The following is a 13,437-nucleotide window of genomic DNA, read 5'->3' as shown; positions in this document are numbered from 1 at the left end:
GAAGAATTCATAATAATAATAAAGAAAATGTTCCTGTTATTCATTATTTCACTTTATACAGATTAATGGTCCAATAAGTCAAAACTCGCAGGTTTGACCTCCTGTTGCAAACACGTGCTGCGACGCATCCTCACAACAGAACCTTTAAATTTAATGTCTTGTTATTAAAAGATTAAAAATCATAAAGGACGTTATTGGACATTTTAAAACCGAGCAGGTCCGGTTATCACCTCCAGACGGGGACCGGGGCTGCTCCGCCGCTGCAGCCGCGGGAGGCTACTTCCGTTCCGCAGAGGGCGACAGGCAGCAGCCAGCGAGACTGTGGCGGAGCTCCAGACACAATAGACGGGGTAAGTTGCACCAGACACGGGGGATACGCGGTGGTTCGCTGGGGGTTGGGGTCGCGGTGGACGAGCGGGCTCTCCCGGGGGGTTCGGTGCGTGTCTCCGGCCGAACTCCTCGGTTCGTTCGTGGGGTTTAAAAAAAAACGAGGAAACAAACAAACACGGAGCTGAGTTGGTGGCACGGAAAACGGGCTCCGGCTATGTGCTGGAGGAGTGTTCCCCGGCCGCTCTCTGTGTGTGTGTCCGTGTGTGAGCGTGAGAGACGGGTTTAATGTTTCCCTGTCGCCCGCACATTAAATATGTCTCATTTATTTTTAAACGCACACAACCACCGCACCGAGTCCCGCTACCACTACGACCGGCGGCCGCGCTCATGTCACCCCGTCGTCGGCCCCCACTTGATGGGGATGCTTAGCAAAGCAGGTTCCCCCAGCTGCGCTACTCCAGGAAGTAGCCACCTCCCTGAAGTCGTCGGGCCCGTGTGTGTGTGTGAGGGGGGGGGATTAGCATCGTGTACCCGGGGCTCCTCCGCCACGATGACGCTCAAACTGACCCCTTATGTTTATTAGTTTTTAATAAATAACATGGCAGCGGTAGCTTGAGTTAAGGTTACCCGAGCTGTTAGCTAGCTGGTCGGCTAAAGGCTGCTCGTTCACCGTCACGCAATCGTTAGCTAGAACAGCTTTGTTAGCCCCCCCCCACTCATTTACAGTTAACCAGGGGATTAATTTACCAGGTTAGATTTGTCAATTAAGACTTAAAGTGTAAATATGTCAAACAACAACAAATCCATGGTTCATATACACGAGTTAAAGAGCAGATGTCTGAGGCTGGTCTCACAATGAGACCTTTAAATTATCTTTAAATCATAATAAACATTAAAAAGACCCAAAATAAGATGATTCAGTCATTATCACCTCATCACTATGATGGGTGGATGGGGGGGGGTTGAGTCCACAAAACACTTCTGGACTTTCAGGGGGTGAAACGACGTTGGAACCAAAACAACTGAAGTCAATGGAGACCAATGATTCGAACGTATAAAAAAAAAAACTGAAAATAAATGTTAAAAAAGCCTTGATTTTGCTCCTGTGATGTCATCCAAGCGTCCGCCAGCCCCGGCGTTCGAATCCGACTCCAAACGGCGTCTTGAACGTGTTGTTGGACTAAATGTCCTCCGTGGTCCACATGTGAACTCGAGGATATAACCCTGAATGTCCAGACTAAAAAACATCAAGTAACTGAAGCTGTTTGAGAATTTTCCATTTTTGGGTGAACTTTCCTTTAAAACTTTAAATACCTCATAGACTAAACTTTACTTCCTGTTTACTGACCAAGGTTTGACAGATAATCATCAACCATTAGGGAAAAGGCAGCCTAGAGTTGCGTAACAACAACAAACAAATGAAGTCGTTGATTAACGAGCATGAGCCGAACAAGCTGCAGAAGGATCGTCAAATCAAATTTAGTCATCGTGGTTTGTAGCTGCGTTATTGAGTAATGCTCTCGACCAATCACAAGTCAGTCTCGGCTGTCAATCATGACCTTTAACCCTGTTGTTATAGGACCAAATAACACATTAAAACCAAATTTATTTGAACAAAACTACGAAAAACTTGTTAGACGTGTAGGTTTACTTTTTAAATTTGCTCTATGTCCCATCCACTGACATGGAGGAGGGAGTGTTGATGACCTACACTGAGGGTTAGATGCTGATAACGCAGTTTTTTGGGGGGGGGCTGTCCTGTTATTAATCTTTAGTCTGTGATCTTTCGAGTGTTTGATTGAATAAACCCCAAAATAAATGTCAGAGATTTCCCCCAAAACCTCCCCCCCCCATTCATCCCCCACATATTGGATTGTCTCCTTACTAACAGAATGAAAACAAATAACCAACTGTAGTGAGCAACCAGACATCCAGAGTATCTCGGAATTTAAAGTGATCTGTGGGAAGAGTGGGTGTAAATTCCTACTTCAAGAATAGAAAGACCACAGAGGGAGGGGAGGGTGTTCGCCAGTAGGATGCCCAGAATTGTACACGGCAAAATTAACGTTTGATGCTATCTGTATGTTTTCATGAAATAAAGAGTCAGAGTGAATTAACGTTTAAAGGAAGATTTGTCTGGATAGTGAAAGTAGCTCCTTACCACTTGGAGGACAGGTTAGCGTCTCCTCCTTTTCCACTGCACAGTGACGCAGTTCCCTGATTTCTGCCCCGGTTGGTTTCTGCCGCAGGTTCCGGCTCTTCTTCAATCCAAACCGGTATGTCGGATGAGGATTCCCGTGCCAGCACCAGCTCTTCCTCGTCACCACCTTCCTCCAGCCAAACCAGACAGAGGGACACGCCTTGTAAGAAGAAACGGGAGAGCAAAGCCAGCATGAGCAAGACCTCCAAGCTGCTTTCCACCAGCGCCAAAAGGTACAAAACACGAAACCAGCAGATTGTGCAAAGGTGGATAAATCAGTTATTATTCTAATGTAGCTCACGATCACTCCCCTGATACTGATCTCATCTCGTTACCGTCTGGTGATAAGTTGGCGTTTCTCTTGGGGAAGAACGGCACATGTTAATAAACAACTTTTAACAATAAAATAAAGCAAATTGCAGCTGGAAATAGTAAATTTAATAGGAAATTACAGTAATAGTTCCAGTTCCTCCCACTTGCATCATCATGCAGGAGTCACACAGGGACACATCAGTCCAGATGAGGAGCACGTGTCCACTTGCTCGTAGAAAGCAGCGTAAATGGACCATAACGTACTTAGTCACAAGATGTGCTGTGTTTGCAGTAAATGACACGAGGCTTCCCCTTTTTCTGTCTTCTGGAAAAAACAAGAGATCACTTCTCACCATCCTGGTCCTTCAGTGAGTCACTGTCACAATCATGGTTTAGACGGTGGCTGAGATGAAAACACGCCCACAAACCAAAGTGATTCAAGTTGTTAATCACTTTCTCTCGGTAACTCCCCTGAAGTTTCATTATTGTGATTCTCCAGAGACTGATTTTGATTTTGTGTTTCTGTGCAGGATTCAGAAAGAGCTGGCTGACATTACACTGGACCCTCCGCCGAACTGCAGGTGAGTTCCATTCTCTGCTTTGAGTCTGTTCTTGTCCAGTGGTGTACTCTGCAAAACCCTGGTATCAATTTCTATAAAACCGAAACTCAGGTGTTAATATACTGGATAGTTAGGATCCTAAATTATTTTTCTCTTCTATTCATATAAACTGACATGTGAATAAAAATAGCAGTATCTCCTATTTACTAAATTAGGAACTTCTAAACTATCCTGTTAAAATATTGTAGATCCTCGAAAAACTTGTTGTGTGCACAGGACATTTTTCCAGAGTAAAATTCTAATCGCGCTCTTGTGGACAACTATCATGTCATTAGTGTCCTTTTCTTATTTTTCTGTGTTGAACTCTGTGACACCAGTGATTCTGTGATAAACTCAAATTAACTCGTAATATCAACCACTTTAATATGGGCCGTGCTGCTAAACCAGTTGTCATGCAACTACACATTATTCTGTCATTTTCGGCGCAGATGTTCATGAACTGAAATTATATTAAGCAAAAATATGAAGTATAAATTGTTCAGTTACAATTTTGTCTTGACAAAAACAAAAACTAATTTTGGTGGACTTGTCCAGGATTCATGTGCAATGAAAGCACTTGTGTACTGTCAACTTTTGATAGTACACAAGTTAACCAGTTCACTGCGAGTGAATTATCAAGTACAATAAAACCTATAATAGCATTTAAACCCCAACCAGGACAAGGTTGGGGTTATGTTTTTTTTTTTTTTTTAATCTGATGTTCAGGCCAAAACAAGAAACAATCTTGATTCAGGGGAAATTGTAATGGGAAGTTCTCACTAGTTTCTGAAATCTATAGACAAAATCAAGTAATTGGGAACCTAATCAGGTAATTAAATATCTGCTGCCCTGTATTCATATGGTGTTTAACACACAGAGTTGAGTATTTAGTGGGATTGACCTTTCTGCAGCTGCACGTTAGTGTTGTGTGTGTGTGTGTGTGTGTGTGTGTGTGCACGACTTTCCTTTTAAGAGTGGATGGTCTGGACTCAAAGCTCCCTCCTGCAGTGGCCAGGGGGAAATCACTGAAGCCCTTTCTGCTTCAGGCGACTGTTCTGCAGCAGAGTTTGACCTCTGACCTCCCAAAGAAAAAGGAGTCTCTCTCTCATCAGGGCTCAGTAGATCAAACAAACAACCTCAGGCCACAGAGCAGCTACACAAGTGAACAGCGTCTGGACGTTTTCTGCTGAAAGACAAAGAAAGTGGTGTTTACTCAAATCCTTAGACCCAAACTGTTCCTGCTTTGAAACTCGGTTGTTAACTGCTGCTGCTTTTCTCTACATTTCATCTCATGTATACAAAAAGAACAGGGAAACTATCACCACGCAAAAACTGTTGAATTTCATTTAGTTCTCTCCACTTAGAGCCCCACAGGCAAACCAGCCTACATCTGAAAGTTGGTTTGAAATCAAGCGTTAGTTTTGCTGCAGGGAAGCACAGTTGTTAAAATGTGGGTTTCAGGAGTTACTTCAAACCATGATTTTTATAATTTCACTGCTCAGATTTGAGAAATATATTCAACACATATATTTATTGATGACTTCCTGTGCACAGATCTTACATAAGCTAGTAAAACAGTGAAATGTCTCTGAATACAGAATAAGACATTTTAAGATCTGAATTTTCAGTGATGGAGAGAAATGGATTTGTGTCTCATGGCTTGAATCATGGAAAGTCCCTGTAACGACGCCCACATCCTCGACAGACAATTAATCCACCAAGTCACTAAGTTTTATATGAAATTAATCCATCCCCTTTAATTAAACATTTGTGTGAGCTTTCTGAACTACACTGAACTTTAAAAGTGCTTCTCCTCAAAACTCTTAAAGTTCAACATTACAGCTGTTTCACTGTTAAAAGCATAATAATGTCCGTCTGCGTCGAGAACTGTTTAAACCTCAGGAGAGCTCTTCATCTCGTTGATGTACATCAAACAACTTTCATCCCCCGTGATATCAAAGTTAAATGATTCCTTTATCTTTTAATGTCTGATGGTAAATGCAGATAAAGTGAAAGTTCTCATCTGTCACATTTCCACTCGTATCTTTCATCAACTCGAGCTCTGAGTTCTCAGGATGGATTTCCTGCGTCTTAGCTGGAACTGAAACTCTGCCAGAGATCTGTGTGTTAACGTGGATCACAAATGCACAGCAGTGAGCAACCCCCCCCCCCCCCCCAAGAGTTTTGGATCAATACTATTATATCTTGTACTCATGACCCCCCCCCCCCCCCGAGGGGCTCAAGACCACATGTACTGCATGTGAGGGGGGCGAGGGGGGGGTAAAGGCCTGGCAGCTTTGAGGGAAAATCAATACAGATTACAGATCATGACACACAGACACATCGCTGGGGATTGGCTTTGAACTGGAGCATCTTCTGAATGATGCACGAGGGAAAATCAACTTTCACCGCCTCACATCTAGAAGCAAAATATACTGAAGCTGTTTCGGCTCAGTGGGAATTCACTCGTTTCTCTATTTTATATCCAAATTATATATATTTTTTAATTCTAATCCAGCCACAACATTGTGATTATGATTCACTTCCAGACAAATGTCTAATTGGAAGTTGTTGAAGTGATATTTATAATCAGCTGCACCTTCCTATCCGTAGAGCTCCTTCAGAAATCAATCCGCAAGGGTTCTTACAAGTGTGAGCACATCACGTTCATTCTCACCCCGTTGCACTAGTTACTCGTGGTCTTAAGAGTCAATTTAAACATTTTATTCCTTAAATCTGGTTTTACCTCCTCGTCCCCCTTGTCCCCCGGCTCACACACTTTGATCTGCGGGAGCTGTGGTTCTCTGTCCCCGGGGGCAAGACTGGAGAAAAGACTTCTACTGTGGAATAACTTCCATTTGTCAATCACACACTACCTCAGGGTTTCCTTTTTTAAAAACACTTTTTTTATAAACGAGCTTTCAATTCGATGTTTTGTCCACAACTTTAATTAAATTGCACAATTTTTTTCCAATTTGTGTCTGTGATGCACTTTGTAAACCTGTTTTTGTAAAATGGCTATATTGATATTGTGTTTATCATTAAACACCAGGACAAGGGAATGGAATGGAGGAGGTCATGACCGTATTTCTTGCAACACGTCTTGTTGGAAATGTTTCTAACAGCATCTCCTCCTCCTCCTCCTGCTGCTGAATGAAGTGTTGCTTTTAGTGGTATTTCCCTGAAGTGACACGTCGGGCTGATGATGAACGGAAGTTGTATTTATAGACACTTAAGTTTAACTGCTGCTGATGAAAGAAACACACACATACACACACACCATTAAGCTCATGAGGACATGGAAGACTGTTGTACTGTTGTGCTCACTGCATTGATTTGGCCATTGATGTAGATTCAGTTGAATATATGTAAAGAAACAGCTGCTCATAATCTACGTTAACATATTGTCACAGTTTCCTCATTGTTTAGTTGTCGTCTTTTTCTATTCTTGTCTTTTCACCTGAAAATGATGAGGTTGCGTTTCTGTTTTTTTGTGGCGGAGACGACGACAAACACAGAATCTATCAAATCTAAATCCGTGATCTCCTTCATATCGTGTGTAGGTTGTGGATTCAGCCTCGGGGAACAATCATGATCCTGTGTAGATGTTCACAATCGCCCAGTGGTTGAGTGTTTTGTGTTTCACTCTCTGCAGTGCTGGCCCCAAAGGAGACAACATCTATGAGTGGAGGTCGACCATCCTGGGACCACCGGGCTCCGTGTACGAGGGAGGCGTCTTCTTCCTGGACATCGCCTTCACACCTGACTACCCCTTCAAACCCCCCAAGGTACCCACGCTGATACCACACGTCTCTGAGGCTTTAACCCACACAAACAAATCAACGGCAAAGTGCAGTGTGTGTCCGATCCAGGGACAGATTCACGAGTTTGAAGGTTTCTCTCACGAGTAAGAGTTTCCGACTCCGAAACGTAATAAAAAATAAAACGCGTCAATGAATCGTACGACGTCCCAATCAAACCTTAATGACAAAGAAATGTTATAGTTTAAATATCAATCAAATTAAACTCAAATAAACCAAATCGACTTTTTTTTAACGGTTAAATATAAATAAAAAAATTGTATTTTGTCAAATAAAAGTTCTCATCTCAGTCAACCTGATTAACTGTACCAATAAGCCTGTGATATAATTGGCTGATCAGTAATAGAATTTGGCTGTTTGAATAATATCAAGAGACAGAGGCGATGAAACCCAGATTGTTAAAACTGTGGTTTATCCACTGGAATCACAAAACAAATGTAATAAAGTAAAAAATATCAAACAATCTGGCAAATAAAAGTAATATTTATTGTATTGTGGCTTTTCCCTCTGCTGTTTTTGTTTTGTTTTTGAGACAAACTCTCTGCTCTTGAACATGTTTCGTATCAGCTCTTGTGTTTGTGTGAATGGAAAGTTTGGTTTATGGTGGAAACCACAGCAGGAAATAACCCAGTGAAGTGAAAAGAGGAGAGAAGAGATTTAGAAAACGCTCATACGCAGGTTTTCCGGTCTGTTGTTTGGTCGAAATAATTTCATAATCACTGTTTCATCACTGCGTTTACAGCATTATGTGATTTTTATTTCAAAGTCTCAATGAGAAGCATGAAAGAAATTATTTTGACAAGATGGGGTTTCCTGGCCTGTTGAAGTTCCTCTGTTCAGCCACCAGAGGGCATGTTTTCCTCCTGCAGACGACAAAGGGAAATAAATCATTGACTTCAGGTTTAATACTGAAGATAACAAGGTTCTACAATGTTAACGAGTCAACACTTAATTCCTAATGAAACACAAACTTAAATATTAAAAACTCTTCTTTAGCTTCTACACAGGTTAATTTGAGCATCATCTGTACACGTGAGACTTACAGACACTTCTCGATGTTGCAGGTGACGTTTCGCACGAGGATCTATCACTGCAACATCAACAGTCAGGGGGTGATCTGCCTGGACATCCTGAAGGACAACTGGAGCCCCGCCCTCACCATCTCCAAGGTGCTGCTGTCCATCTGCTCCCTGCTCACAGACTGTAACCCAGGTGAGGACACAACGCACAGACGGCCACGGCAGTGGTAGTGAGACACTTTAGTTGTTGATCGTTCTAGGTGTTATATTTAAGTTTCCACACAGAGTTTGTGTTCTGCAGAAGTTCAGACTCAGAAAGCAGAGTTTGTTTAGTTGTCTCACTTCAGAACTCACCTTTTCTCAGCCTGAAATATTAATATAGATGAATTTAAATGTTGAGATTGAGTTTCAGTGCCAGGGATTTGATATGAATCATCTTTCTCTATAAATGGCACGGAAACAGCATGTCCAGGATTTTATAGAAGAAGTTTATGCGGCTATATTTGATCACTGTGAACTCCTTGACAGGAAATCCAAAGTCATTGGGACGATGTCCTGCTGTAGTTTATAAATGTTCTGAAAACATATGAATGAAAGCCAGCGGGGAGTTTCTGCATCTCTTGAGCCATTTAGGGTCAAAAACTAAACGTAGAACTAATCTTGCTAAACGTCTCAGTGATTGTGTTTCTGATTCTGCTCATGAACTGTTCAGTTATGGTCGTGGCACCGGGGCTAAAATATCCTCATCTTGTGCACGTGAAGTTATTTTCCTTTCTTTAACGTTCTTTGTGAAGCACTTTGTAACAGCTGCTCTGCAAGATGCTTTATAAATTAATTATTCTAAAGTCATTGCATGTCTATAAAAGAGAAGTGTCAGAGAGAAGCACCAGATTCAACGGAATTCCACAAGAAAACCAAACATGTCAGATGAGGAAAGTGTCAATTCACGAGAATTCATTTACTCGACCTTTTGTTCATTTGTCTTTGTTCCAATTTTAACGTCGTGGAAAAATGAAAAGTGATTTTATTGAATTCTTTCTCTATTCAGCGGATCCCCTGGTGGGAAGCATCGCCACCCAGTACACGACTAACAGAGCGGAACATGACCGAACAGCCAAACAGTGGACAAAGCGATACGCCACATAAACCCACAGCAGCGGCAGGAGGAGGAGGAGGAGGAGGAGGAGGAGGAAGGGTGGTCTGTGTTGGGGGGGTTATTTCTATCTCAGATTTTTAGTACTTTATTGTCTGGTCTATTTTTTGCTTCCTGATTAAGTTATCTCCGCAAATATGGTAATAAAGGAACACAATGGAAAGGAAGTCTTGTCCATTTCTTTTTTTGTTTTTACATTGTTGATTAAAGGGTGGATTCTAAATTTACATGTTATGTGGTCATATTCTCTATAACCACTAAATGTCATGCTGGGAACACGGGACCTCATTTCAAATTGATGACTACTCTAATGTTTTTGATATGTTGTTGGTTATGAGTATATTTAATCATCCGATGACACTTTAATCCACATTATTTCTATTCAGTATAGTTTACAGTTTTATGATTATAGGTGTGAGTTAACTCAGAGTGGAAGCTGTGAACAGATAATGAGACACGATGATAAAACGGTTTCCTGCTGATAAACCAACAAAACTCCAGACAAGGTGAAGACATGATGCCGTTGGTGGAAGAAACAACAAACCGTCAGGAAAATAATAAACAGGCTGAATCCCACGCAGGGAGTTTCTCTTAATCTAGATATACCGAGTGATTGTGTTATTCATCCTCTGGGATCTTCAGGCTCTGATCAGAAACATGAAGTCTGTGTTCTAGAGTTCAGCTCTTTAAATACTTGTGAGATCACGGCTGACGAGGTCCCGGTGATCTTTTGTTCTGCCAAGACTCAACGATCCCTCAGAGGCCTGAACTCCGGCCGCCCGGCTGAGTCTGGGAAACAAACACTCTCTCTCACTCTGGGTCAATGTTAGTAGAACACACTTCTATTTTTTTATACAAAAGTATTTCTGGCTCTTGTTTAACTTTACTTATCTCCCTTCAAATCGATCCACTTCATGAACGAACAAGCTTTAAGGAAACAGCAGCGTTAAGAGTTCACTAATCTCCACTAATGAAAACCCAGCTGGTGTCGTACACGTGCAGCAGCACCTGACTCATCAGTTTTTTTTTAGGTCAGCAGGTTTCAATGTGAATCATTCACATTCAAATCACAGCTCTGTCGTTTAATCAGTGAGATTTATGAGACAGCGACAGAGAGAGAGGAGTAAACGTGTGACCTCTGCAGGGAGTCGCCAAAAATCAAAGGTCGAGGACGTCACGCTCTAGTAATCTGTCGGGGGGGCGATGGGACACGAGCCCAACCACGGATCAAGGAATTCTTTATCACCTTCTTTGACACGACTTGATACAAATTAACACGAAGGTTTGGCCTCGGCGCAGGTTTCCAGTTTCCTGAGAGCGATACCAGTTCCTACTCTGACCCTGGAACTGGTCCTGGTCCAAACTGGGACAACATCCCACCTGTTGCTTCAGCACACTCATTAATAATTCAACGAAAGCTGTTTGTTTTTTATCCTGTGTCCTCTTTAACTATTGAACTGTGAGGCCAAGTCGATGTGATAAACAACTTGCACAACCGTTTTTTTCATGTGTCAAATAATATGGGAACACGTTGTGCGACACGTGTGTCATGTTGCAGAGGTGTCACGTTTTTATTTGATTGTCTAACTGTGAAATATCTGTGGATGTCCTGGTTGGTTTGGTTTGTTGGAACCGATGAAGCAACGTGAGGAGCAAGGAGCCTTCTATGAACGAGACACTTAGAGAGAGGGAGGGAAAAACCCGTCAGCACGGTATCATCTGAATTTCACCTGATCAGGAAACTGACAAGAAACAAAAGAGGCTGCAAGAAAAAAACGAGCTTCAAACCAAAGAACAGTTTGATTCTGTCAGTGAGTCGTAGGTTTTGTGAATAATTATGAAACTTTGCATCTTTTACAAGCGTTTGTTCCTTTGTCTTTTTGTTCAACTCTTTTTTTGTTTGTTCCTGTCAAATGTGTAAAAGGTGTCAAACAACGTGACGCGGAGCCACAGGCCAACCCCACCTGTCATCGCCCGGGAGCGTCACAAGTATCTCTAACTTACATCGAGCAGGAGGAGCGAGTGCCAGGAACATCGTGTTCTCCCCTCGTGAGATATGATCTGCATCTTCTCCTTTAAATAGGTCAGAGTTGGTTGGAAGGAGGTGGGAAGGTAAGTTGTTAAGTAGGTGGATAAGACCACACGACAAGTTTCCTCAGACCTGATGTTTTAATCACTTTATTTCAGAAAATATAGATAACATTGATATAAAGATATGTTTCAATCAATCATGTTTCCTTTGGAATATGTACAATTGGTTTTAGGCAGCTATTAGTCCATCATATTACAGTACTGAACAATTGATCAAGTAGGTATGTTTACAATTTAAGTAAAATTCAATCCAGGTTTGTTTTTTCCCCTTAACTTAACGTTTGTGTCTTTTCACCTGCACTATTTGATGAGAAGGGAAGTTTTGGGGGGATTTCCATGATTCTTGAGAAAACGACAATATAGAAATTTCACTTCTCTCAGAATTGTAGAAAGAGGACTTGTGTGATTTGCAGATTATTGTCAGCTTCTCCGCTGGAAGTCGTGTGTTTCCATCAAGAGCCGAGATGATCAACATGTACGAATCCAAACAACCAATGAAGTCAGCTCGAGAGTCTGATGGAAAAATAAACATGTCGAGCTGATGTCTGCAGCCAAAGATAACACAATATGTCATCGCCATTGTGTATCAACCCGCCCAAATCAACTCATGCAAGTGATGGTTAGTTAGTGATGCTTTTCAGACATGCCCTTGTTATAGGGTTAAACTCGTATATCTATTTCATTTTCTTCTTGTTTGACAGATGTATTAACACACTACTGACACAGGGGGGATCGTTGTGGGCCGTAGGTCGAGGTAAAGTGGTTCGACCACTAACCAGAAGGTCTGTGGTTCAGTCCCTGTCCCCAGATTGTCCCTGACAACTGTGTCGGCAGTGTGTGAACAATGCATGATAGAAAACCACAGGAAGTGTCGACTTGAACAGTTCAAACTAAAGCTCTGAATCTAATGTGTTGTTTTGTGAGTCTGTTCACTTGAGGTTGTGTTTATGGTTAACACAACACGTGCATCCAATCACATGTACTTTACATACATGCATGTGTATATGCACACAGGTGTTTATACATAAAAACATGCTTGAACACATATACTTACACATGCAAACACACTGATACACATTTAGTATTTTATGAAAAAGATAAACAACTTGATTCTGATTTATCTTTCACTCAAAGTTTGATCCACTGTCACAACCTATTTTATTTGATTCAGTTCTCAGTGTGTTGGATTCAGTGCCATCTAGTGGTGAAAAGTCACGTTGCAGCTGAACACCCCTCACCTCCCCCCTCCCCTTCCCAACATGTAATGGAAACTGTGGTAACCTTCAGTTGTCATACAAACTCAAAAGGTTTAGTTTGTCCTGTTTGGACGAGTGTGAAAAAACATGGCGGCCTCCGTAGAGAGGACCTTCTCCTGATGTGAATATAAAGTATTTTAATATAAAGTACTTAAATACAAAGTACTTAAATACAAGGGTTCATTTAAGGTAAAGAAAACAGTTTTCATTTTAGATGAAAACACCACTAGAATTATTTCATATTCAATTTCTCTAAATCCTACACACTGCACCTTTAAATTCTTTGCTATGTGTGATGTGCACTTCATTTATTTGATTTGTTTGGGGAGGTGGGTGGGGCGGTAAGGTGTTTTGTAGCCTTGTTGTTTTTGTGTCATCTATGCAAGTACAAAGTATGTGTAGTATTTGTTGTGAAGTACAATGTACACGTGAAATAAAGCGAGTAGAGGTGCAGCCTGTTGTTTCTGGAGTAAAACCTGAATGACTCCATGTTCCACCAGCACAATGTGTGTGTGTGTGTGTGCCTGTGTGTGTCTGTGCATGTGTGTGTCTGTGCATGTGTGTGTCTGTGTGCACGCTGCATGACTGTACTGCTGCCCCACGCTTTCACGTTGTGCGATGCAACGTGACCTGCTCGGTTCCCGTCCCCCTGTTAC

At 41.8% G+C, this 13,437-nt stretch overlaps 1 protein-coding gene and 1 long non-coding RNA gene across 4 annotated transcripts; both read left to right on the top strand.

The window, feature by feature from the left end:
- The first annotated feature begins 198 nt into the window (after positions 1-198).
- On the top strand, positions 199-9,601 carry LOC128449450 (ubiquitin-conjugating enzyme E2 E1). Its single transcript, XM_053432625.1, has 6 exons — positions 199-350; positions 2,580-2,763; positions 3,373-3,423; positions 7,097-7,229; positions 8,327-8,474; positions 9,330-9,601. The coding sequence occupies exons 2-6, from the start codon at positions 2,609-2,611 to the stop codon at positions 9,425-9,427; spliced, it is 585 nt and encodes a 194-aa protein (XP_053288600.1). The 5' UTR covers positions 199-350; positions 2,580-2,608; the 3' UTR covers positions 9,428-9,601.
- A 931-nt stretch (positions 9,602-10,532) lies between these two features.
- Positions 10,533-13,234, top strand: LOC128449449 (uncharacterized). Of its 3 annotated transcripts, none has more exons than XR_008339879.1 (3): positions 10,533-11,241; positions 11,359-11,546; positions 11,939-13,234. It is a non-coding gene; the product is annotated as an uncharacterized LOC128449449 (long non-coding RNA). The 3 variants fall into 3 exon arrangements; XR_008339880.1 differs by having other exon boundaries at positions 11,359-12,144; positions 12,227-13,234; XR_008339878.1 differs by having other exon boundaries at positions 11,359-13,234.
- Positions 13,235-13,437: the final 203 nt, after the last annotated feature.

This window comes from Pleuronectes platessa, chromosome 10, assembly GCF_947347685.1.
Source record: "Pleuronectes platessa chromosome 10, fPlePla1.1, whole genome shotgun sequence".
NCBI classification, from domain to species: domain Eukaryota; kingdom Metazoa; phylum Chordata; class Actinopteri; order Pleuronectiformes; family Pleuronectidae; genus Pleuronectes; species Pleuronectes platessa.
The sequence above is the reverse complement of the archived record's forward strand: the minus strand, read 5'-3'. Positions and strand labels throughout refer to the sequence as shown.

Excerpts from the sequence above, each read along its gene's own strand:
- LOC128449450 (XM_053432625.1), top strand. The coding sequence starts at position 2,609 with ATGTCGGATGAGGATTCCCGTGCCAGCACCAGCTCTTCCTCGTCACCA. Across the intron at positions 3,424-7,096 it reads GACCCTCCGCCGAACTGCAG|TGCTGGCCCCAAAGGAGACA; the intron begins GTGAGTTCCATT and ends CACTCTCTGCAG. Across the intron at positions 8,475-9,329 it reads GCTCACAGACTGTAACCCAG|CGGATCCCCTGGTGGGAAGC; the intron begins GTGAGGACACAA and ends TTCTCTATTCAG.